This window comes from Heteronotia binoei, chromosome 18 (genome assembly GCF_032191835.1).
Source record: "Heteronotia binoei isolate CCM8104 ecotype False Entrance Well chromosome 18, APGP_CSIRO_Hbin_v1, whole genome shotgun sequence".
In the NCBI taxonomy this organism is placed as follows: Eukaryota; Metazoa; Chordata; class Lepidosauria; order Squamata; family Gekkonidae; genus Heteronotia; species Heteronotia binoei.
Genome location: NC_083240.1, coordinates 4,280,262 through 4,305,376, shown reverse-complemented (window position 1 = coordinate 4,305,376; position 25,115 = coordinate 4,280,262). Strand labels below are relative to the sequence as shown.

Here is a 25,115-nt window from a genome sequence, read left to right as displayed (position 1 = left end):
TGACCGCGCCATGAGTTTGTGGAGCTCCTGCCTGTGCTGCTGCTCTTCGCTGGCGATGGCGTGCTGTGCCTGCTGCTGCATGGTCTGAACAAAGTGCTGCATGTGTTGGAACGCTTCGATCTGCAACAGGAATGTGGGGTTGAAAATACTGTTAAGAAGCATCAAGAACCAAGGAGCTTTGCCAGTGTTCTAATGAGATCATCTCTGTTCCCCAAACACAGACCTGGGTCACCAGCTCCTGAGAGCCAGTTTGGTGCAGTGGTGAAGTGTGAGGACTCTTCTCTGGGAGAACCGGGTTGGATTCCCCACTCCTCCACTTGCAGCTGCTGGAATGGCCTTGGGGCAGCCCTAGTGGTTAAGTGAGCGGATTCTTATCTGGGAGAACGGGGTTTGATTCCCCACTTCTCCACTTGCAGCTGCTGGAATGGCTTTGGGTCAGCCATAGTTCTGGCAGAGGTTGTCCTTGAAAGGGCAGCTGCTGTGAGAGCCCTCTCAGCCCCACCCACCTCACAGGGTGCCTGTTGTGGGGGGAGAAGATATAGGAGATTGTAAGCCGCTCTGAGACTATGATTCAGAGAGAAGGGCGGGGTATAAATCTGCAATTCTTCTGCTGCTGCTAACAAATCCATGGGGCGTATACTGGGTTCTCACTCAACAGGCTATATGAACCATTTCAAAAGGGCTGCCCACAAGCTCAGTGATAAAGCACATAGTTTGCATGGCAGAGGTTCCAACTGACTTGACCATGCTCTAATTTCTACACATTTTGATCCTCCAAACTGTACATCAAAACTGGGAAGACTTGGTTTCAAAAGCCATGAAGCTTCCTGGGTGATATCTGAGTTAGTCATTATGTCAAAGTCCTACCTTGCAGGGCTCTTGGAAGGATATAGTGGGGAAGGGAAGAACCAGGTGTGTTGCCTTGCCAGGGAGAGGCAGGACAAAAATAGATGAGGCCTTTTTTGTGGGGCGGGGGGAATAGTAGTTCCCTTTGGGTAAGGTTTATCAATATTTAAATATCTATATATATATTTTCTAAGTGAGCAAAGATACAAATCTGGGATTACTTTTGTTGTTGAAATATCGTTCTTTTCATGTCCTATGATGTTGTATCATGTGCACTGTGATAAAGTGTTAATACAAACATGGAAAGAGCCACTGGCAATGGCTCCGTAGGCTTTTGAGTGGATGCTGCACTGGGACTGTGACGACTCCATCCCCCACAGCTGGCCAGATCTGAGGGGAGGGGGTGGAAGAAAGGCGGTGATGTGGCAGCACATGCAGCAGCAGAGGCTTTCAAGCACACATTCTAAGGAAGTCAGAAGCAAGCCAGTCTGAGATTTATCGGATTTGATTATGTAAATTCTCCTCGTGCTGGAGTGCCAGACAGACTTGGCCCTCGGCCCCGTGAAGCCAAACTATTTGGCCAAGGCCCTTTCCAGCTGTTTGTCGGCTGGATGTTTTTTTGTCTGATAAAAGGAATTTGGTCTTCAGAAAATCCCTGCCAGCTACACAACATGTTTGCTCGTTTCTTTATTGACCATCAATACATCAGGAACCAACCTACAAGGACAGACACGTACCTGCCTACCCCACGGAGGGCTGCAGAAAGCAGCAGGACAGAGAGGAATATTATCCTTACAACACAACTGGGGAAGGCGGCTGGGCAAGGAAGGGCCGCCTTTTCTTTCATCTGAGCTGAGCAAGGGTCATAAAGCAACTGAGCAATCAGCTGTGGGGGCCGGGAAGGAGATTCTTCACAGCGTTTACCTTGCGGGCGCTTTTCCACATGTGTTTCATGTATGCGTAGGTCACCTGAGGATGAACAGTTGGCAGCGGGTGATCCAGCTGCCGGGATGGGTCCACTCCCAAGAGCAACACAAGGGTCTTGTGGGCCAACGCCTTGAGTGAACAAACAGGAGAGGACAGGTTAATGCAGCAAACGCTTCCAACTCTTTAGGCATGACTCATTAAGAACAGAAGAAGAGCCGTGCTGTATGAGACCAAAGGCCCATCTAGTCCAATGTTCTGTTCACACACAGTGGCCAACCAGCTGCCTCTAGGAAGCCCACAAACAAGAGGACGGGCAATAGCGTCGTCCTGCCTGTGCTTCCTAGCAACTGATTTAAAGAGGCATACTGCCTCTGGGACTGCAAGCAGTAGATCTCCATCATGACTAGTAGCCATTGATAGCCCCATCCTCTGTGAATTTTTCCAGTTTGGTGTAGTAGTTAAATGTGTGGACTCTTATCTGGCAGAACCGGGTTTGATTCCCCACTCCTCCACTTGCACCTGCTAGCATGGCCTTGGGTCAGCCAGAGTTCTCTTATCTGGGAGAACCGGGTTTGATTCCCCACTCCTCCACTTGTACCTGCTAGCATGGCCTTGGGTCAGCCAGAGCTCTCTTATCTGGGAGAACCGGGTTTGATTCCCCACTCCTCCACTTGTACCTGCTAGCATGGCCTTGGGTCAGCCAGAGCTCTCTTATCTGGGAGAACCGGGTTTGATTCCCCACTCTTCCACTTGCACCTGCTGGAATGGCCTTGGGTTAGCCATAGCCCTGGCAGAGGTTGTCCTTGAAAGGGCAGCTGCTGTGAGAGCCCTCTCCAGCCCCACCCACCTCACAGGGTGTCTGTTGTGGGGGAGGAAGGGAAAGGAGATTGTGAGCCGCTCTAAGACTCTTCGGAGTGCAGGGCGGGATATAAATCCAATATCATCTTCTTATCTATCTTCTTCACTCCCCCTTTAAAGCCTTCCAAGTTTGTGGCCATGACTACACCCTGTAAGCAGTGAATTAAATGCACTCTGTATGAAGAAATACTTCCTTATGTCTGCCCTGAATCTCCCGTGCTTCACTGGACGACCTTGGGTTCTAGTACTAGGGTAGAAGGAGAAAAGTTTATCCCCATCCACTCTCTCCACATCAGGGATAATTTAATAAATTTATATTAGTGATTGGTTAACTATTGGTCAAGGAATGAGGAGGCCTGATTTCAAATCCTACTAAGCCATGTAAGGTCACTGGGTGACCTCAAATCAGTGAATTTCTCAGCCTAACCCAAATCCCATGGAGCTGACGTGTCATATCTGCTGCCTTCAGCTCCTTGTAGAAAGGGTAGGGTTAAAAAAAGAGTGGATAATACAAAGGCGATCTATGAAGGGGCTACAGACACATCCAAGATCATAAGAATACCAAAGCCAACAAAAAACAAACAGATAACTAGGAAACCACAATAACAAAAAGCAAAAAATAATGAAAACAATCCTAAAGGGTTTATTTATTTATGCGACAGCTCTAATGAATAGTAAAACATGGACCCCTTGACCTCCAATCAAGTCCTGAAATTGTCTTGGTTCTGACAATGGCAAGATCTGTTTGCTACTGTTTTGCACATTATAGGTTTTTCAGGCATGCAGGATTTGTGAGTGACCAGGGATTGCAATCCTTAGCAAAAGCACTGTGTACATCAGACCAAGGCAGGCAAACATTTGCTTTCCATCCACATAAGGGGAAGCCCACATTCCTCTCACATTATAACACTTTTATTACTGTCCTTGCTGAGACATCTTCTTGCTTCCTCATCCCTCAGAGACCCTGAGTCACTGCACAGAAACTGTCCAATGAGAGGCACAGTTCCAAGAGAAGGCAAGGCTTGCACTGGAAGGATTCTGCTTGTGTGTGTACATGCACAAAAAACTGTCAACAGCAGGGAAAAGCTGTTACTTCCAAGAGCGGCCTGTGCCTGAAATAATTCATCTGCTTCAAGGGCTTTGAGCGAGAGCCATTTCCGGAACTTACAAGGATGTTTTTCCTTTTGGAGGTAACTGCTTTTTGATACAGCAGCCAACCGTGAGTGGGAATTGCTTGTCATTCAACAAGCTCCTTGAAGTAATAAATATTATTACAACCATGTAAAAAACTAAGCTTATAACAATAAAGTGACTCATATGCTGAGACAGAATGACCGGGGGGGGGGGGGGGAGGAAGCAACTGTTTTATTATGTGAGCTTTCATATTAATGCATCAGATACCCGAACCATTTATATTTGCTATTCCACAATTTGGACATAGTCCTATGATTCTGGGGAGGCAAGAGGTATTAATCAAATATGGCTCCTGGTCCCAGCACCCGCTGACACGTTGTCGGTTGTAAACATTGGCCTTAGCTACCCATATCTGTCAATCAGTCAGTCCTAGGGGAAATCAATCCAGACAGTTCCCTGGAAGGTCAGATGCTGAAGCTGAAGCTCAAATACTTTGGCCACCCAATGAGAAGGGAGCACTCCCTGGAGAAGACCCTGATGCTGGGAAAGACAGAAGGCAAAAGAAGAAGGGGACGGCAAAAGAGGAGATGGCTGGACAGCGTTACTGATGTAACAAACACGAATCTGAGCAGACTTTGGAGGATGGCGGAAGACAGGAGGGCCTGGCGTGACTCTGTCCGTGGGGTTGCAAAGAGTTGGACTCGACTCTGTGACTGAACAACAACAACCAATATCTGGGTCCCCAGACAAGGCTGTCCTCCAGCGTGCTTACCAGCCTTCCACTTTTGCCGCACAAACTGGCATACTTGAGCCACGTTCTCATGTCCTCATGGGGGCTGACGACGAGGGACCGAACCATAAGTATCCTCTGCCAGTCCTCGACGATCCGCTGGCAACCCTGGGAAAACAGAAGCAGAAACAGGCCCTCTTAGAATTCAGCGTCCCTGTAGGCTTCTTTCCTGTGGCTGCCTAATTCCAATTAAGAGGCCGCAGGTTAAAGACAAGTAGAAGCAGAAGATTCAGAAGCAGCAGCTCAGCAAATATTGTCAAGAGTATGGCATGCAAGAGCCACTGTGGTGTGTCGGTGAGACGGACTGAAGTGCTCTGAGGGTGACATTAAGCCAGTCACTATAATGCATACTAATTTGCCTGACAATATTACTTTGAGGACAAGGGGGAGAAGACCTGTTGCAAGTGCCTTGGAGAAAGGGCAGGATGCAAAAAACTGACAAACAGAACACTAAACCCCTGAACAAACTAGACTACATGAACGTATTGCCACCAGATGTTCTGCTGACTGCCTGCATAAATATACATATATTTTTGCAGAAAGTAATTCTTTATTCAGAATTCCAAAATTACAATGAATATAATAAAAGTTAAATACATAATATTCACATGAGATCCATACTTATTATCAGTGCTTTTTTGTAGAAAAAGCCCAGCAGGAACTCATTTGCATAACAGGCCACACCCCTGACATCACCATTGTTTCACACCGGCCTTTTCTGTAGAAAAAGCCCAACAGGGACTCATTTGCATATTAGGCCACACCTCCTGATGCCAAGCCAGCTGGAACTGCATTCCTGTGCATTCCTGATAAAAAAAAAGAGCCCTGCTTATAATATAACAGATGAAAGGTCAGTGGAATGCCATTAACGAGAGATACTCCTCTTGTGTCACTGTCTTGAAACAAGATGCGCTCCATCGAAGGAAAGGTTCCCACTTTTGGCGTAGGTATGAATGAGTCCGAGTATCTACCTTACTTAGTCTATATTCAGTAATTTTATCCAGTAGGAAATATCCCCACAATTTTAACACCCACGTGTGAATGGAGGGTGGAGAGGATGACTGCCACTGAACAGCAATGGTATATTTAGCTGCAGTAAACATTATGGAAATTAAATGTCACCTGGGTTTAGAAGCCACAAATTCTTCCCAAAAATTTAGAAGAAGTATTAGTGGAGAGCATGGAACCACTAAACCTGTCAATTGTGTAATTTTTGATAGAATTAGTTTCCAAAACTGTTAGATGACCGGACAAGACCACCAAGTGTGGAAAAAGGATCCCAATTGCCCACAGCCTTTCCGACATATAGAGGATGTGGAAGAAGACAAGCAAGCCAAACGCGCTGGAGTAAAGGACCACCTACAAAGTAGTTTATACTCTTGCAAGTTAAATGGTTTTTTAAAAAAATTACTGTGCAGGTAAGGCTTGGGTTCAGAGACCCTTATCATTTTACAGAGGGGCCCTATATAGACCATCTGGCGAATTCCACTTGGATCAATAGTTCTGCTGGAGCTCGCCTTGTACAGGGATGTTCATTTGGCCTCAGTGAGAGCAATGGCTTTTTTTTGGTGATGGCCCCAATCCTAAGATACACCTTACGAGAGGGAATGCATGGAGCACTTTCTGCACTTGAATTTATTTATTTACTTCATTTCTGAAGCTGTTGCCAAGTTCTGTGCTGACTGCTACAGCATCCAAAAGACTCATTTTACTGCTTCTCAGTTTTAAGATGTTCTGTTTTAAATTGCGTCTTGATGTAACTCTTATACTGAACATGTTAAGACAACTCTCTATCCTAATACTCATTATAGCATAGATTTTATCTTCTGTGTCGAAGCTTTTAAATTCTTGGGGTTTTTTTACTTGGTCTGTGACCGTAAATAAACTGACTGACCGACTTCATATCCCACCTTGATCCCCAATGTGGACCTAAAGTGGTTCACACGGTTCTCCTCTCCTTCGTTTTATCAATATGGTTCATGACCAGCACAAAAACAGTCGCAGCAATGTTCATAAATCTTATACATTTTAGAAAACGTAAAATATTTAAACTACTAAATGGCCTCAAATCACAGAATGAATTAAAACAAAACATCTAAATTTTATAATTCAGCTACATTCTGTGTTAATTCCCTGTGAATTTTACACGATGCTGTAAGAAATATGGCGCAAGGGAGTGTGAACTCAGGATCTGTGTCTGAAAGGAACTTCATAATTTCAGATTCAGAGCAGACAGAAAACCTTCCAAGCAAGGGAGCAAAAGTGTCCACATGAGATTCTTGGTAGAAACGGCAGGGAAGCAAAATGTGCTTGTTTGTCTCAACCTTCCCTGCTCCGTACAGGCAAACCCTCTCAGCTACTGGGATCTTTCTACAGTGCCCACCCACTACTGCAGAGGGGAGTATATCCCATCCAGCCATAGATTAGGCCCTACAGTGGGACGGGATCTCTACCGGCGATAAACAGGCTGCTGGAGCTTTTCCTCACAACACCCCTGTGAAGTAGGTTAGGCTGACAGTGTATGACTGGCCCACGGTTGCCTAGCAAGCTTCCATGGCAGAGGTGGAGATTCGAACCTGGGCTTCCCACATCCTAACCTGACACTTTAGACACCACTCCACGCTGGTTCTCAGGTTCTGAGAGGCTCCATAGGTAGTGTGAAGTGCTCTTCTTGCAGCTGGCATTTACAGATTACAGATTGGGACACTGACGGCTTCTAGACAGTGCGACTTATGCTGAACTTGGCGTAACAGGTTTGTTTGAGCCATAACAACCAGAATCGCCATGACCAAGATCACAGGCAGTCCACCTCCAATTTCCAAGCTGCCGGAGGCTAATGACAAAATACCATCATTTTTGTTATATGAGCAACTCAAAGGTGTCTGTAGCTGGTGGAGGGTTGCTCCAGCCCAGGATGTGAATTCTTACATTCTGGATAATCCCTAACTGCATAACTGTGGTTTCCAGGATAAAAATCATATTCTGTCAGCATCTGAACTTTCACATTTAAGAATCAAGAATCTTCTAGCTCTTGTGGCTGAAATATGCCGAAGAGGGTGAAAACAAGGCTTTCAAGACTAGGTGGAGCTCCCACGGATCATAGAAACATGAAGCTGAAAGGGATCCCAAGGATCATCTAGTCCAACCCCGTGCACAATGCAGAAAATTCACAGCTATCTCCCTCCATTCCACCCCCTGCACTGCCTTCATCAGTGGGAGATGATGCTACATTTCTTGGCCATGCATCTTGATCTGGAATAGGCCACTGTGAACAATGCAGCAATAAAGGGAACAAAGCCAGACTAAGAACAATGTTCTAGCCCAGGGGTGTCAAGACCTTGTTGGGCTGAGCCATGTCAGGCCAGGTCATATATATACCTATTTAAGATTAGGTAGCAAAGATATAAACTTTATAAAGGACACAGTTAAAGTACAACTACAGTTGTACCTTAGAGTTAGAGTACAAACACAGTTAAAGATTTTTTTTTAAAAAAAACTTAAAACATGATTAAAACATTAGCTCTTGATAGTCTTAAAGGTGCTTTCTTTGTATTTCTCCCATGAGATCCAAGGAACTGGGCAAAGGAAGCTCTGGCTCTTTCCTTCCTTTCCTAGGGGGCCAGAAAGGAGAGGAACCTCAGTCAATAGAAAGAAGAGAGGCTTCGTTCAGCAGCTCTGCTGTGCGATTGAGCAAGCCTGGCAAAACAAGCTATTCTTCCCTCCTTGGGGAGGAGCTGCAGCCAATGAAGAAAATAAAGACGTTGCTCTGTAGCTCCCATGCGATTGAGCAAGCCTGGCAAAGCAAGCTGTTATGCAGAAGGAATCAAGAGAGAGGGAGAAGGAAGCAGATGACAGCCAGTTGCTTGGGGGCCTGATAGGAGCCCTCCGAGGGACTGATTTGGCCCGCAGGCCACATGTTTGACATCCCTGTTCTAGTCATTGGAAGTTTCACAAACATGTGGAAAACATGTGAAAGGCAGGGACAAAAAAGGGCATCACTTGGCAAACTGGGACCAACTGATGGTATGTATGTATCTATCAATCGTATGGCGGAGTTACACACAGGGTATATTTGGAAGACACATGATCATGAAGCCACTTTGCTGAAGCTCAGTAGGTCTTGGTCTGGTCAGTGCCAGTGGGTGACCCAGGAGTTCCAAAGAAGACAAGAGAGATGGAACAAAGAAACAACAAAATACCTTAATTGTTCCCCTCCTGCCATTTCCAACCCCAGTATTGAATCCCCATCCCTCCTATTTACTCATCCAGCTCTTGCTGTGGGGTATGACAAAGCCAGAGCCTGCCTCCCTCTTCTGAAAGTATTTAGTGCTTTTAAATGGGCACATTATTTTAGCATTACAATTTGTTCAACTGGTTTTTAATGACTATCGTGGATGTGCACATTTGTCTATTCTAAGCATCACTTGGCGAACTGGGACCAACAGTCCGTAGTGTCAGAAAGGAAAAGGGAGGAATGAAGAGACAAAAGTTACCCTATTTTGCAGTGTGGACAGAACAGGGAGTGTTATGCCTCAAACAAGCTGTTACTGCTTTGGCTAATGCTGAATGGAGCTTGCTTTTCTTAAATGGGAACCTCACTGTTTTGTTTTTTTATATGCACACACACAGATCTCTCTCTCTCCCACCACTTGCACGCCGCTCCATCCTGAATGCTTCTAACTGTGAATCCGAACGAGTCTTTTGGGACTGTACATAGTAGCCACTGTGCAAGAAGCTGGCCCAGTTCTCCAAGTTTAGCAACGTTTGTTAATGGGGAAAAAGGAGGGGGGAGGGAAGAAGAAGAAGAAGATATTGGATTTCTATCCCGCCCTCCACTCCGAAGAGTCTCAGAGCGGCTCACAATCTCCTTTACCTTCCTCCCCCACAACAGACACCCTGTGAGGTGGGTGGGGCTGAGAGGGCTCTCACAGCAGCTGCCCTTTCAAGGACAACCTCTGCCAGAGCTATGGCTGACCCAAGACCATCTCAGCAGGTGCAAGTGGAGGAGTGGGGAATCAAACCCGGTTCTCCCAGATAAGAGTCCGCACACTTAACCACTACACCAAACTGGCTCTCCTGGTGTATGATGAATGATCAATCTTCTGTAACAGGAACAGATTTTTTTAAAAATGAAGCAATAACTGCTGTGTTCGCCTAAATCCCTTTCAAAACAGCAAGGCAGGGGTCTGACGACATTTCCAAAAAGAACTTCACACTATTCTTGGTCTTGACCGCGATTACTGCCAGCAAAAGGTACAAAAACAAGAAGGGGGGGGGGGGAAATGGGAGGGGGAAGCAGGGTGTCCTCTCAGTCTGTCTGTCACTTGTTCTCACACATACTTTATTATAGTGTTTTCCTGTTCCTCCTGCCCAGTGCTGGCATTTCAACTGCCTCTGTAGTGATTGGGCCACCACGCTGACAATGGGTGTGTTGTTGCTGGCAAACGACACCGGCAGACTGGTCTGCTTCTTGCCCACTGGTGCTGCTGCCAGCCACAGCAGCTCCACGTCCACCGCAGAGCAGACGGAGGCAGGGCCTGGGCTGAATTCAGGGAATTCATCCGTTATACAGAATCCTCCAGGGCCAGGAGGGGGGAAACAGAGGCTTAACTGCTGGTGGACTGCCAAGTCCACTTCGCAGGTATGACGCTAAGATGTGGAGAATTCTGAGTGGAAGCTAACTTCCAGAAAGCCAGTTTGGTGTAGTGGTTAAGTGCGCGGACTCTTATCTGGGAGAACCGGGTTTGATTCCCCACTCCTCCACTTGCAGCTGCTGGAATGGCCTTGGGTCAGCCACAGTTCTCGCAGAGCTTGTCCTTGAAAGGGCAGCTTCTGTCAGAGCTCTCTCAGCCTCACTTACCTCACAGCGTGTTTGTTGTGGGGGAGGAAGATAAAGGAGATTGTGAGCCGCTCTGAGACTCAGAGTGGAGGGCGGAATATAAATCCAATGTCTTCTTCCTCTACCAGCTCAGAAATTTGGGATCCTCCTATTCCACCTGTTTTTCACTGTTATAAAAGGCAAGTTCCTAGCCCTTGTAGTTGTGACAGCATAGATGATAATAAGCAAAAAAGAACATCTACATAGGTCTAACCTGCCCCATAAGGATCAGAGATGCACCCTGTATCTCATCCCACAGTTCTCTTCCTGGAGTAGCTGATCTCTCTTTTCTTCGTGTGAGTAATCCCGTGTTATCTGTACAACCACCATGTGAAGTAGGTCTGACTTAGTGTGTGACTGGCCCAAACTCATCTGGTCAGCTTTAGGCCAAATGGGGATTTGAACCTGGTCATGCTTGGGCAAAGTCCAACACCCTAACCACTTCACCATACTGGCTGTCTAAGCAGTTGCTCCTTGGTTTCCAGAAGACTGGCTGCCTAGCATAGGCAGCTCAAGACACTGGTTTGCATTCAAGCCAAGTACTGAAATGTTAGGTTACGGTGTTGGACTACAGCTAGGGAGAAACCGGTTTCTAATCCCCATGATGCTAATATGGGGATCTGGAGTTGGTCACGCTCTCTCAGCAGAATCTACCTCAAAGGGCAAACATGCAAGAGGGAGAGAAAAGACAGAGATCTGGTCTTCTTGGAGGAACAAAGAGCAAAATGCCGAATGTATTCCAGGTACTCCATGCTTCTGGCTTTTTCCTTCCAATTCAGCAGGAAAACTAGTACTCCCTGACGTTCAAATAAACATTCCGCCAAGCGCTCCAGCGGGCCTTTTATAATTATTAGTAAGATGCTCATAAAATGTACAAGAACGCCATGTCCCACTTCTGTTTGCCTCCCTCCCCACCTCCCCTTCTGCAGGCCCATAAACAGTTGCATCTGCAGATTTCATCCGCCCTGTCGCTGTCGGCCTTTCCACTCCGGCGGAATGTTCTCTGAGCCTTTCCAGACAGGAATGCGATATTGGAGGCAAAAAGCCTTGTCACAGCTTCCCGGAAGGGGGGTGGGGCCACGTCCTTGGCAGGGACAGGTAAACAGCTCTCGGACAGCATGGGCGCCCAGGCAGGAAGGAGGAGAGAGGTGAGAAGGTTCTCCCTCTGAAAGTGGAGATGCTGTCGGGACAACAGGCAGTTGCCTATTCTGCTTGTCTCACAGAAGGCAGAAGGGAAGGGGGCAGCTAAGATCCAAAGGAACTTCTCCATGGAAGGAGGCATGCTGGCACTACCTGGAAAGCTGTATGTGGAAGTGGATGAGTAAAGAGGACTACTTTAAGTAAAGACCTTGGAGGCAGTGGGTGTGGGCTCAGAAGGAGTAGGGCAAAGTAATTTTTGCCCTTCCCTCTGAGGTTCTTTGCTCTGCTTGCCTTTGGGGACAAATGCTCAGGCTGGAACCAGATAGCAAATGTGTTTCGAATGTTTCAATTCTCCTCGATTGCCCATTCATCTGGGGACACCACACACACATACATCTGCACACATCGAGAGTTCTGTACAACCCCACCCTCATTCACCATAATTGCACGAATAATTCAGACACCAATTAACACAGAACTGTGCAGCTTCTCCCATGCACATTTTGAGCACTGCCTAGCTCTTAAGCTAGGAGAGCCTTGTGGTGCAGAGCGATAAAGCCGCAGTATTGCAGTCCAAGCTCTGCTCACGACCTGAGCTCGTTCCCAGCAGAAGCTGGGTTCAGATAACCGGCTCAAGGTTGACTCAGCCTTCCATTCTTCTGAAGTCAGTAGAATGAGTACCCAGCTTGCTGGGGGTAAAGTATAGATGACTGGGGAAGGCAATGGCAAACCACCTGTAAAAAGTCTGCCATAAAAATGTTGTGATGCGATGTCACCCGAGTTGGAAAAGACTGGCGCTTGCACAGGGGACTACCTTTACCTTTTAACTCTTAAGCAGGGTCAAGTCAGACTGCTGAACCACATGTAGAACCCTGCATTTAGAAATGAAGACTCCGTAGTCTGCTGAAATCCAGCAGCACCTTTAAGACTAACCATGTTTGTTCCAGCAGAAGCTTTCACAAATCACAGCTCATTCTGTCAGATGCACATGAGAGAAGAATTATACAAACACTTGCTATCTTTTCTCAAGCAGAGAAAATTACACATTAAAAAAAAGAAAGAAAGAAACTGCTCACTTTGTGCCCTGTGGGATTGCTGGAGGCATCCAATTGGTGGATGTGGGATGAGAGGGATCCTTGGTACGATTTAACAGGCCCCTTCTAACATTGCCTAACTGCATGTTCCATATTTGCATTTCTAATTAAATTCTGAATTAGCCGTTTATGCTGCTCTCAAGAGACTTTGTTAGATTGTCGCAACTGTTAATGTGGATTTGGCCATGTTGAAGACAAGGACCGATTTCACACCAGGGCTTATTCTGGGTAGAGAGCCCTTTTGCCCCAGGGGCTTCTCTCCATTTTTGCATAAACCGCTGTGCAGCTGCGAGCTGGCGCGCTGCTTTTCCTCAGCAAGCAGAAACCGCTTGTCAGAGGATCTCGCTTGCTGCGGAATAGCGGAGTGCCAACCCGCAGCCCCGGGGCAACTTGTGCAAAAATGGAGAGAAGCCCCGGGAGCAAAAGGGCTCTCCACCCGAGCAAAATCGGTCAAGGTGAAAGCATGACAACATTTCTGGATGGCTTTGGATAAGCTGCTGACTCTCAAACTTGCTTTTTCATCACTGCTGAACAAATACATGCACACTGGAAGAGCCCTACTGGGTGAGAGCAAAGGAGAGGTAATTTAATCTGGAAGTCTCTACTTGCTACGTACCTGTTATGATTTTACAAGCCACTGTCATGCCTCTCCCAGTTGTATTTGAGGCAGGTTTAGGTTTGCAGTGGCCATGCTGGTTTTTCCTCAACGAGGCTTATTCTTCTGCATGTTAATAAAACTTTCCACTTGGGACAAGCTGACTCCCACATCAATCTCTTTTTAAAAAATCATGTTACATTGGTTTCCCTGTACCTATCCAATAAGAAAGCCAATTTTGGTTACATATTTTTGTAGGAAGATTTAAAAATGTGCATTTATTCAGCATTCCTGTTTGTTTACAGTCAGAACTGATGAGCTATTAATTTGCAATTTGTCACTTAGCCCTAGGAATTCATCTCTTGCTTTCTCCACCCACTCAAAGAGCAAGGAACTGGGCATGATCCAAATGTTAACAATAATAACAATAACTGCAACAGTAATAAAACAAACTGAGAAAACTGAAACTGTGTCTGCTTTCTCCGTCTGACAACTGCATTGGCCATGCAGAAAGGACACATTCAGCCATTTTACCTGAAGTCTCTCCCACCAGATCTGGCGGATGATCTCACGTCGTTCTGGTACAAGTTTATACTGGATGACTTCTTCCAACTCTGACAGCATCTGGCAGGATACCATTGCCTAAAGGAAACAGGCAATCACATTCCATCCCAATCACCACTGCATGGAATGCCTCTCAAACACCAGATCAGTGCTCAAGGCCATTGTGGGAGGGGGCTGCACTTACCCCATACGCGCGGCTGTAGCTCTCTCCTGCCATAGCTGTCAGCTCAGCATCTAAGAGGTCTCGGGCTTTATCGATGCACTGATGGGGAAAGGGCAAAAGAGGCCACTAAGAATTCTTGCCCTCAAAGGCTGCACAAGCATAAGCCAGCATTAAATGCCTGCCGCTTCACTCATGAGAATCAAACCCTGATTTCTTTTCTCCTCTCAGTGCTACCAGGAAACCCTTCAGCTCCACTTGTTGGAAGAGAGAAGAGGTTGGATTTTGGTTACGAAGCATAATAAAATGGCCCTTTATAGAGGAGGGCTGCTGGATTTTTGATTTCTTGTCAGGGATATGAACCTATGACAATATTGCCTTATCCTCAGTGAGACCCCTGATCCGTCTAGCCCAGTGTTGTCTGTTCTGTCCATAATCTCAGGCAGAGTAAGCAGAGATGCCAAGGAGAGCATCTGGGTCCCACTGCACGGCAAAATTTCTCTCCTGCTAAGCGTAACCCCTGTCCTTGCTGGGAAGGGCCTGGGGATCAGAACATGTGAACCCTGACCAGCGATTTTTATTAGACTGTGGTTCGTGGTAGGCTACATTTCCCTGACCACTAGCTATTTCTTGTTCCTGCTCTTCGGTTGATTCCCTGACTCCTGGACCCAGTATCAATCTTTGGCATTTCCCTTAAGCCCTCTGTCCTGCTGATAATCCCATGCACCTCTGACATCTTCTGGATGTACCTGCAAAAATGTGCCTTTCACAGAGCATCACCTACTGTACACTGGTAAGTTTCACAATCTCACAAATGGGAAACTGCAACTTGAGGATGAGCTTTTCTGCAGGTTTTACCACCTTACACTTTCTGTCCTTCAACATAAACGCAGCGGAGGCCTCAACTTTGTGGCTGCAATGCTGCCAGATTATACAACTACTTTCTCCTTTTCAGACATTTCCCACTTCTCAGGCAGTGAAGAAGGTTAAATATAGAGGCCCAATCCCTTTCAAACACCTGGCTGACTTTTCCTGTTCAGACGTAATGCCATTTAAAAGAATCCCTTTCTAAAAGGAGCTGTATTTTAAGTGGTCACGGCTCAGCAGTAGAGACACGCTTTGCTTGTGGACAGCCCCATGTTGCGGCATCCTTAGTTAAATGATCTTTCCTGGCAGAGGTCCATTATCTACTCAAATTGTGGCGAGCCCTTGAAAGTCCAAGACAATACTGAACGAGATGGAACAGTGAACTAACTCAGTGAAAGGCAGCACTATATTCAGCACAAAGGAAATAGTCAACTTCCCTTGCCTATGAAGCTGGTTCTGGTGCTATGATGCTTGGAAGATTCAAGAACAAATCTCTACTCAGCCTTGACGTTCCCCAAAGAAGCGGTGGCTCCATACGGGAGTTCACGCCTTGTGTGAAAATGTTCCAACGTTTACCTGCTGTGCCAAAGAAAAGAGGTCCTGATGCAATGCCAGCACAGCCCGATAGAAGGCGCCGTCGTGGGTGTCTCTTGGGATCATGCAGGTATATTCCTCCATGCTATCCCATTGACCTGCCGGGACAGACACAGACAAGAATAGGGAAGGGTCCAATCGGACAGCCAAATCGAGCCTTACCCGAAGAAACCTGGCCGGCCAGCCTCTTCTTGAAATCTTCCCAAGAAAAGGAGAATCTACAATGTAGGCTGTTTATATCTCCTGCTCTCCTAACTGGGAAATTAATCTCCAAAGCGGAACAAGTTTTCTGCCTTGCTGGATATTCCCATACTTTAAACCTCTCTGCGAGCAAGGAACGGAACATGACCGCATGCTTTGAGTCTGGGCCTAATGGGGGTCTTGAAGCAATGAAGGAAAGATAGGCACGTGACCACAACCCAACAGAGCCTTCGATGCCAGAGTAATGGGCAGCCTTAAGATTATTTATTTATTTATTACTTTACATTTATATCCCGCCCTCTCCGCAAGCGGACTCAGGGCGGCTTACAGTATCATAAAAACAATCGATTCCATAAAACATATAAAACCATAATACATTTATCAGTTTAAAACTATTACGCTATCTGGGATGGACTGGGACTGGGATGGACAATGAGACTAACTGTTCAGTTCTGACCTGGGTTCGAATACTTGGCGTGCAACAGACCTCTGAAAATGTCCATTTCATCACATATTGACAGCTGTATGCAAATGTTCAGAGCTTATGTACACTGGACTGGGGTGCGTGGTGTGAGAATGACTAAGGGCCTATGGTCACAGAACCAAATGCACATAGGCCCAAGTGCATCATGGAGGGCATAACAGATCACCATAATCCTCACTGCTGGCACATTCCAAATGTCAACAGAACAGCTTCTCTCTGTCTCTTCTACACACTTTGTAAAATGACAGCGATGGCAATACATTTTCTTGGTATGGTTATAATATATATGGCGGTAGTGAGGGATAGTTACCTAAGCCCCAAGCAGCAGCTGCTGCCATCCGAGCCATTTTGGCCTGGGTTTCATCGTTCACCAATGTCCATTTCTCGCAGCACTGCTGGTGGAGTTGACCCCTATGAAGAAAAACATGTGAGTGTTAAGCGGACGAAAAGTGTTGGGTGGCAGAAAATCAGCATCCGTAGTGAGATAAGAATCATAAGCCCCTATTCAGCCCTGAGTGGGGAAGTCCATTGTTCTGAACCTGTGAATGAATTTCCCCCTGAAATTTCTTTGTTCGAGGACTGCCGCTTTGAGGTCAGCAATAGAATGACCTGGAAGACTAAAATGTTCTTCCAGTGGAATTTCACAGGTGTACAACTCATTTCTGACAGGGGCCATATTTTCAGTAGAGTGAGACATTGGCTGCAATCAATGGCTGTCCTCCACAAAAGTCAAGACCGATGTTCCCTCTAAGCTGAGTTAGTATGAGCTAGCTCACACATTTTTGTCTTGGCTCAGGAAACGGATTTATGCAGCAGCTCTCAACTTTAATTCCAGTAGCTCATGAAGTAGAATTTTTGCTCACAAGACTGCACAGCTTAGAGGGCAAAAGGCTCTTTTAAGCACTAGCAACAAGGTCCCTGCCAGTGCCCTTTTGCTATGCAGCTGAGCTGTCCACCTTAGCTTTCTTATAACTTGGGTGTATACGCAATGTTTCCCCTTTTCTGTGATTTTTGGGGTCAGTTTTTTTTATTGCTGTTAATGTTGCAAGTCACTTAATTTGATCTGAGGCTTTATCGCTGCTTTAAATTTAGAGTTCATTGCTTTTAAACATGATCACATGTGCTCACAGGGGCCCCGTGAGCAAAAAACTCCTCAGGACAGCACACCGAAAGTGAAAGCTGCTTATTCACTGGCTGATTTAGTGCAGTGTTTCTGCCAAAGGGCTCTTCTTCCTTCCTTCTTAAAAGCATGGCAGGATGCAAAAAGGTAGGGGAAACGTGGAATTAACTATGGCATCATGAATAGCCTTAGTTCAATCTCTATTTTGCTCAGTTTGTTTACTAACTCAGTGACTTCAGTGGACAAGCATTCCCCTCTATCAGCATGGGTTCACATCAGGACCCATCAAAACAAAGGCTCAATGACAAGAGACTTTCTGCCATTTTGGCACAGCTTGTTAGGATTTGCTGGGCCCTCTGGGGAGAAACAGCATGCTGCATTACACAGAACTTGTCTTCTCTAATTTGTCTTCAGAAAGCAGAGTCACCTCCTCCACACACCCCGCACCAAATGCACACACTTAAAATACCTGCATGTTACAGACTGCCAAAGGCCTTTAGCCACAGGAGCCTGCAAAGTGCATGCCCCACCCACATTTTCTGTTCCATTTGCAAGACCCACCTTACAAGTCCCCCAGCAAGCTGTATCTGCCTCTGCAGGGGTCAGGGGTCAGGTATTTTAATTATATCTCCCCCCCCCCCCAAAAAAAAATATCCTGCTCTCCAGCAAAAGCTCTCAGTGTCAAAGTTGTTACCAAATGCAAGTGGAATATTTATTTATTTCATTTCTTCACATTCATATCCCACCCTTCTCAAACGGGTTCAGATTATTGAATAAACTCAATCATCATTACCAAAATGGAAAAGAATGAAGCAGCAGCCATTAATTAAAACGGATAAAATAACAATTAAAGAACAGGGCTGGGAGGCATGTGGCATTCGGCCGCCTTATTGAAGCCAAGCCTATCTGGGTCTGGTCACTGCTAGGACAGGAGACCTCCTGAGAATCCCCTCCCCCCAAAAAACCTGCCGAGTTCCACAGGCAGGATATCTACAAACAAGTGACGATGACGACTGCAGATTTATACCCCGCCCTTCTCTCTGAATCAGAGACTCAGAGCAGCTCACAATCTCCTGTATCTTCTCCCCCCACAACAGACACGCTGTGAGGTGGGTGGGGCTGAGAGGGCTCTCACATTCCTTTCAAGGACAACTCCTGAGAGAGCTATGGCTGACCCCAGGCCATTCCAGCAGCTGCGAGTGGAGGAATGGAGAATCAAACCCGGTTCTCCCAGATAAGAGAGCTCTGGCTGAGCCAAGGCCATTCCAGCAGGTGCAAGTGGAGGAGTGGGGAATCAAACCCAGTTCTCCCAGGTAAGAGTCTGCGCACTTCACCACTATGGCTGCCCCAAGGCCATTCCAGCAGCTGCAAGTGGAGGAGTGGGGAATCAAACCCGGTTCTCCCAGATAAGAGTCCACACACTTAACCACTTCACCAGGGGTGGCCAACGGTAGCTCTCCAGATGTTTTTTTGCCTACAACTCCCATCAGCCCCAGCCATTGGCCCTGCTGGCTGGGGCTGATGGGAGTTGTAGGCAAAAAACATCTGGAGAGCTACCGTTGGCCACCCCTGCACTACACCAAACCGGCTACAGATAATTAGTAAAATCCTGCATAAAAAGCCATATTTTACGCCTATCTCCTAAAGTTCAGCGACAGTGATCACGGAAGGCATCTCAGGGGCACAGATTCCTTAACAAAGGAGGCAACCGATTTGTGCCCTAGGACATGGGCATGCGCCTAACTTTAGAACTTGAGTGCACTTTTGGGGGGGCTTCCCTGGCAGATCTAAAGACATGGGGAAGGGGGTGATTCTGTTGGTTCTTTTCACTGGTATTGCGCTTCTTCCCATTCCTTGCTTTGACTGGTTATCCTGCCCTCTCTGTTGTTTTCATGCACATTGTCTGAACTGCTACTGCCCTGAGAATCATGCATACTGACAAGTAAGAAAGACATGTGCAATTGCCATATTTAACAACAATGCAGTGCTCTGGAAATGAGCCAAAGATGGGTGGAAGTGGGTAGCCTGAAAGACACAAGGCCCAGGCCTCCTCTTACCATTCTCCCAAGGCCTCCAAGCAACGCATGCGCCCCAACATCAGCTCTGGGTCATCTTTGTTTGTGTCCATCTTTTTGTCATAGGACACCAGAGCATCTTCCCACTCATGCAGTTTCTCATACCAGGTTGCCTGGATTTCCTGTGTGGGCAGGGAAAGAGAGGGGAATCAGATGCAACAGCAGGTTTAATGCAAGGCAGGAGGAGGCCCAAGAAACAGAAACTTCCCAAAATGATATACTGCTTCACATACGTGATGCCGGTGGCTCTATTAATGGTATTTTGTGGGGAGGGAAAGGGGTGGAAAAATAAGACTGCATGTCAATAAAAAGGGGACCAATGAGCCTGACTTGGCATTCGTAGTTTGAAAAATCCAGACCATTTACTTTTTTCTTAAATAAGGAGATGTATGCAATTAACAGAGATTAAATCATACATAAACATAAGAAAAGCCATGTTGGATCAAGCCAATGGTCCATCTAGTCCAACACTGTCACAGTGGCCAAAAAACCCACAAGTGCCATCAGGAGGTCCACCAGTGGGGCCAGAACACTAGAAGCCCTCCCACTGTGCTCCCCCAAGCACCAAGAATACAGAGCATCACTGCCCCAGACAGAGAGTTCCAACCATACGCTGTGGCTAATAGCCACTGATGGACCTCTGCTCCATATGCTTATCCAATCCCCAATAAAGAAATGGTTTAAGTGTCTTAAAAAACCCTACAAGCCTCTACTCATTAATTAAAGCATCTACAGTGGAAAACTAGCCTGCCAGTTAAGGTGTGCCTCTCAAGCCCTGCTTTCTGTGCCTCTGCCTTCAGGGGTGAGAATAGTAGTGATCAGAGACAGGGCCTTCTCTGTGGTGGCCCCTTGCCTCTGTAACACCTCCCCCTTTGAAGCTGACCTGGCAGTGAGACCTGGCCAAAGCACATCTTTTAATCCAGGCTTTAAATAGAGGATTTAGCTTACCAGCTTTTTAAATGGAGATGGGGCAGAGAGGCGTAAAACGCAAATATGGTGGATATTCATATTTATATTTATTCATAACAGTTCAAATCTTGTGGATAATCCGTAAGGCATCTGTCTGAGCAGGCTCGGCTCATAAAAGCTTACGTAACAATATTAATCCACAAAACGGCTCTGCTCCTTAGACCAGGATCTAGGGGTTGTTCCTTCCTGTCAGGAAGAACCTGCTAGGGTCTGTGGCTTTTCACCGGTTGCTGTTTTATAGACTCTATCAGCTTCAGAAACGTACCCATTCTGACGAGACTGCACCAAGCTATGCCAGGCAGAATTAGCTTTTGACACTGCCACCTAATTTTTAATTACACACATCTAGTTACTATTTATGGATTTTTTTTTTAAAAAAAATCTTGCATATTGTTATCGTCATGGTAATTGCCTTGAGTCCAGTTCTGGAGGGAGAAGGTTCTAAGTAAACAAACATACAAACAAGTTGAGTAAAAAGATGTCGGACGGATGTTGGAAATGTAAACATCATGAGGGTTCTTTTTTTCATATGTGGTGGACTTGTGAAAAAGCGAAAAAGTTTTGGCAGATGATACAACAAGACATCTCTAAAATTCTGGGTTATGACTTTAAGAAAGTTGCAGAGACTTTTCTGTTAGGATTACAAATAGAAAAATTTCCAAAAGAAGATAGGACTTTAATTTGGTATTTGCTCTCAGCTGCTAGGACATTGTATGCGCAGTTGTGGAAACAAGAAAAAATACCAGAGAAATGGGATTGGATTGTGAAAGTTTTATTGTGGAGTGAGATGGATAAATTAACAAGAACTTTGAGAGACTATGATTTGGAAGTGTTTAAAAAGGAGTGGAAGAAATTTAAAAGATATATACAGTTAGAGTGGAACGTAAAAAGACATTGGACAATTTTTTAATATGAATGAAAAGAAAAAGATATTGAACTTTGATGGGTTAGGGATACCTTTATAATTGGACTTAAATATATAACTTCAGGGTAAGTCTAGTAACGGAGGGAGGGGGGATAGAAAACATCATATGGGTTAGAGATAGAAATGATATAATTAAACATTGTAACCATATGTTATTAATAAATTGTTAAAACAGAACAAACATACAAACAAGCCAACGTGCTAGTCTTTAAAGCATCACAAAATCTCGTTGCCTGCATTCAAACTGCAACTGGTCTCCTCAGGCTCACAATTTAGGGTTCCGACACCAGCCAGGCAGATTGTAATAGCAATACCTGTTCCAGCATCTCCTTAACAGCAATGTGATCACAGAGGCTGTGCTTCTGGCTAATAATAACAATATTCACATTGGACTTCAGAGTGTCCAAAGAGCTGCCCTTTGAAAGAGCCCTGACGGCCATCCTGTAGAGTTGGTGATACGTTTTCTTAAACAGCACAAGGCCGTTTGAAAGAGGGATCACTGCACTTGCTACAAACACTCATCTTACTTGCGCCTCTAGAATAAGATTTGTGTATTGTTTCGACGAGCTGCCAAACGTCTTTGTCCAGAGGGAAAACTGAGAGAAGCAGGCACCTGCACCAAGGGAAGCAAATGCCTCTTAAACTGCTTTCAACTCATTTAAAAACGATTCCTAGCTCCGAGCCTGCTCAGTATTATCGCAGGCATGCGTGCAGATGAGGAACAAAGGTGCTATGCTCTTGACAGAGGTGAGATCTGAATGGGAGACTTGCTGGTTCCCAACTCTCTGTCTCACACACAGCCAGTGTTCCCTCTAAGGTGAGTTAGCAGGAACTAGCTCACAGATTTTTAGCCTCCAGCTCACACATTTTTGTCTTAGCTCAGGAAGGATGACCTCAGAGCACACTCATTGATGCAGCAGCTCACAACTTGAATGCCAGTAGCTCAAAAAGTACAATTTTTGCTCACAAGACTCTTCAGCTTAGAGGGAACATTGCACACAACACCATCCTAAAAGAATCCCATCCTTCTAAGTCGGCCAAAGTCAATGGGCACAGCAGGGCGTAACACTGTTTAGGATCGCACATAATCAATCTGCCAGACTAGGTATTATCTCTAAATTGCTACTGGGGGGGGGGGGGGAAATGCTTTTTTCTTCTTTTTGGAATGTCGTGCTTCAGGCCACAGTGACCTCGCATGGCAATGAACGCCACATGCTAATTATGCTCCGTGTGAAAAAATGACGGCGGGAGACTGCTGCTGGGAGAGCAGCGGAACCTCCCCCTCTTTGCCAGCCCCCCACCAGCTCCAAAACCTGAGTCACATCAACACACTTAAACAAAAGCAGCAGGGAGGAAACTTGGGAACGAGGGAGCTAACGGCCGAGCTCCGAAGTCATGTGGTTTGCTTGGAGCTGGGGCGCTATGCAGCAGGGGAGTATTCTTAAAGCCTTAGCCCCCTACTCTTCAAAAGACATTTATTAAAAAGAGCCAACCGAGGATGGTTTTCCAGCTGGCATTTTCTTCCCCTCCAACCACTTGCTTCTTTACCGAGTCTCAGCTTCAAAGTATTAATAAAAAACAATAAAAAGGCACTTGGAATCCTGTTAGATTTCCTGCTCCCCCGTCCCTCAACGTGGGCTCCAGGCCAATGTTCTTTTCTGCTCAGCTCTTGGCAGCGCTTGCTACGAAGGATGCCAAGTCGCGGATTTTTTTTTTTTTATGGCCTGCATGTTGAAAGCTACACACAGCACCAGTGCCCTCCACGTGAGATGTTACAGCTCCAGCCCGGAAACTGTTCCCTCCAGAGCTCCACAGGCAGGCCCCGCTTCAAAACTCATTCAAGTCCAAAAGGACACAGGATTTGTTGGGTCCCACACAGGTTCATTAAATTAAAAAAGACAGGCGTTCTGTCATCAGCTGTGACAGAACATGGACCCTTGTATTGCCAAGGGCAGCTAAACTGCAAAGGGAAGTGCTGTGCGTAGCTTGCAGCTTGATTGGAGTCCAATAGCACCTTAGGACAGCAACAAGACTTTCAGAGTATAAGCTTTCGGGGGGTCTATGCTGTCTTTGTCAGATAGCAGCAGGAGAGCACTGACTCTAAAAAGTTCATACCCTGGAAGTCTTCTTGGTCTCCTGCGGTGCTACTGGACCCTGAAACTAGCCAGTTTGGTGTAGTGGTTAAGTGTGCAGACTCTTATCTGGGAGAACCGGGTTTGATTCCCCACTCCTCCACTTGCACCTGCTGGAATGGCCTTGGGTCAGCCATAGCTCTGGCAGAGGTTGTCCTTGAAAGGGCAGCTGCTGTGAGAGCCCTCTCCAGCCCCACCCACCTCACAGGGTGTCTGTTGTGGGGGAGGAAGGGAAAGGAGATTGTGAGCTGCTCTGAGACTCTTCGGAGTGGAGGGCGGGATATAAATCCAATATCTTCATTTACCTCACAGGGTGTCTGCTGTGGGGGAGGAAGGTAAAGGAGATTGTGAGCCGCTCTGAGACTCTTCAGAGTGGAGGGTGGGATATAAATCCAATATCTTCATCTACCTCACAGGGTGTCTGCTGTGGGGGAGGAAGGGAAAGGAGATTGGGAGCCGCTCTGAGACTCTTCGGAGTGGAGGGTGGGATATAAATCCAATATCTTTATGTACCTCACAGGGTGTCTGTTGGGGGGGGGAAGGTAAAGGAGATTGTGAGCCACTCTGAGACTCTTCGGAGTGGAGGGCGGGATATAAATCCAATATCTTCATCTACCTCACAGGGTGTCTGTTGTGGGGGAGGAAGGTAAAGGAGATTGTGAGCTGCTCTGAGACTCTTCAGAGTGGAGGGTGGGATATCAATCCAATATCTTCATCTACCTCACAGGGTGTCTGTTGTGGGGGAGGAAGGTAAAGGAGATTGTGAGCCGCTCTGAGACTCTTCGGAGTGGAGGGCGGGATATAAATCCAGTATCTTCTTCTTCTTCTAGCTGTTCTATCGCAGATCAACATAGCTACCCTCTGAAACAATCATCATGTAGGCCTCAGACTCCATAACTGCATGGAAGTAGTCTCATATGGAAACAAAGCTTCATCACAGTTCAAGCTGCTCCATCAATGGTTCGTCTCCAATCCAGGGTACATCTGGGAGAACTGGATTTCAAGGTGTCACAAAACTTGTCTTGGCTCTAATAAGCCAACAAAACTACCATCAGGAGTTATTTACTTGGAAATCCAGGGCTGTGAAATGAGTGGAAATCCCGCTCTGAAGACGGGGTGGAATGTTGGCTTTGGAGCAGGGAGAGCTGGGTTCAAATCCGTACATGGACCATGAAGCTGACTGGGTAGCCTCAGCCAAGCCATTCTATCTCAGTCTAACCCAAACTGATGTTAAGCCAGATTTGGACCTTTAAAGCTGTTCAATGACTTGGCTTCAAACAAGCTGAAGGACTGCCTGTACAGACCCACCCAGGATCTGAAGCCAGCTAGTGGGCCTTGCAGAAAGAACCTTTAGTGTGTCATGTGGTGTGAGAAGGTACCCCAGAAAGATGCCACTCCCAGCCTTCCTCCCATTCTGGACCATTTCTGTATTTACCATATCGGCTGATTTATCAGAATGATACTTTAATATTTATGAGGGTTTTTTCCTGAGCTTCTTTGGATTGAAAAACCAAGATGGGGAGCCACGTTTGTCCATCCTTAGCTGTAGAAAAGAGCAAGAGTCCAGCAGCACCCTCAAGACTAATCCAATTTGTGGCAGGAGAGGAGCTTTTGTGAGAACTTCTACCCTGCCACAAATTGGACGAGTCTTTAAGGCGCTGCTGGAATCTTGCTCTTTTCTTTTGGATTGGATTAATATTTCTGAAATTTATTTTCTGTTTATAATTTTTGCCCGCGTCACAGAGACACAGTTAGGACGGAA

General features: G+C 46.3%; 1 protein-coding gene across 2 annotated transcripts in view; it reads right to left on the bottom strand.

The window, feature by feature from the left end:
* MTOR (mechanistic target of rapamycin kinase) overlaps positions 1 to 25,115 on the bottom strand; it is a 137,594-nt gene that overhangs the window by 24,794 nt on the left and 87,685 nt on the right. For both annotated transcript variants that reach the window (XM_060259562.1, XM_060259563.1), the window contains 8 exons: positions 19,310 to 19,449; positions 16,443 to 16,543; positions 15,430 to 15,545; positions 14,011 to 14,088; positions 13,797 to 13,904; positions 4,538 to 4,663; positions 1,771 to 1,902; positions 5 to 120 (listed from right to left, as the gene is read on the bottom strand). In XM_060259562.1, coding sequence (XP_060115545.1) covers positions 5 to 120; positions 1,771 to 1,902; positions 4,538 to 4,663; positions 13,797 to 13,904; positions 14,011 to 14,088; positions 15,430 to 15,545; positions 16,443 to 16,543; positions 19,310 to 19,449 — 917 coding nt within the window. The remainder of the gene's footprint in view (positions 1 to 4; positions 121 to 1,770; positions 1,903 to 4,537; positions 4,664 to 13,796; positions 13,905 to 14,010; positions 14,089 to 15,429; positions 15,546 to 16,442; positions 16,544 to 19,309; positions 19,450 to 25,115) is intronic.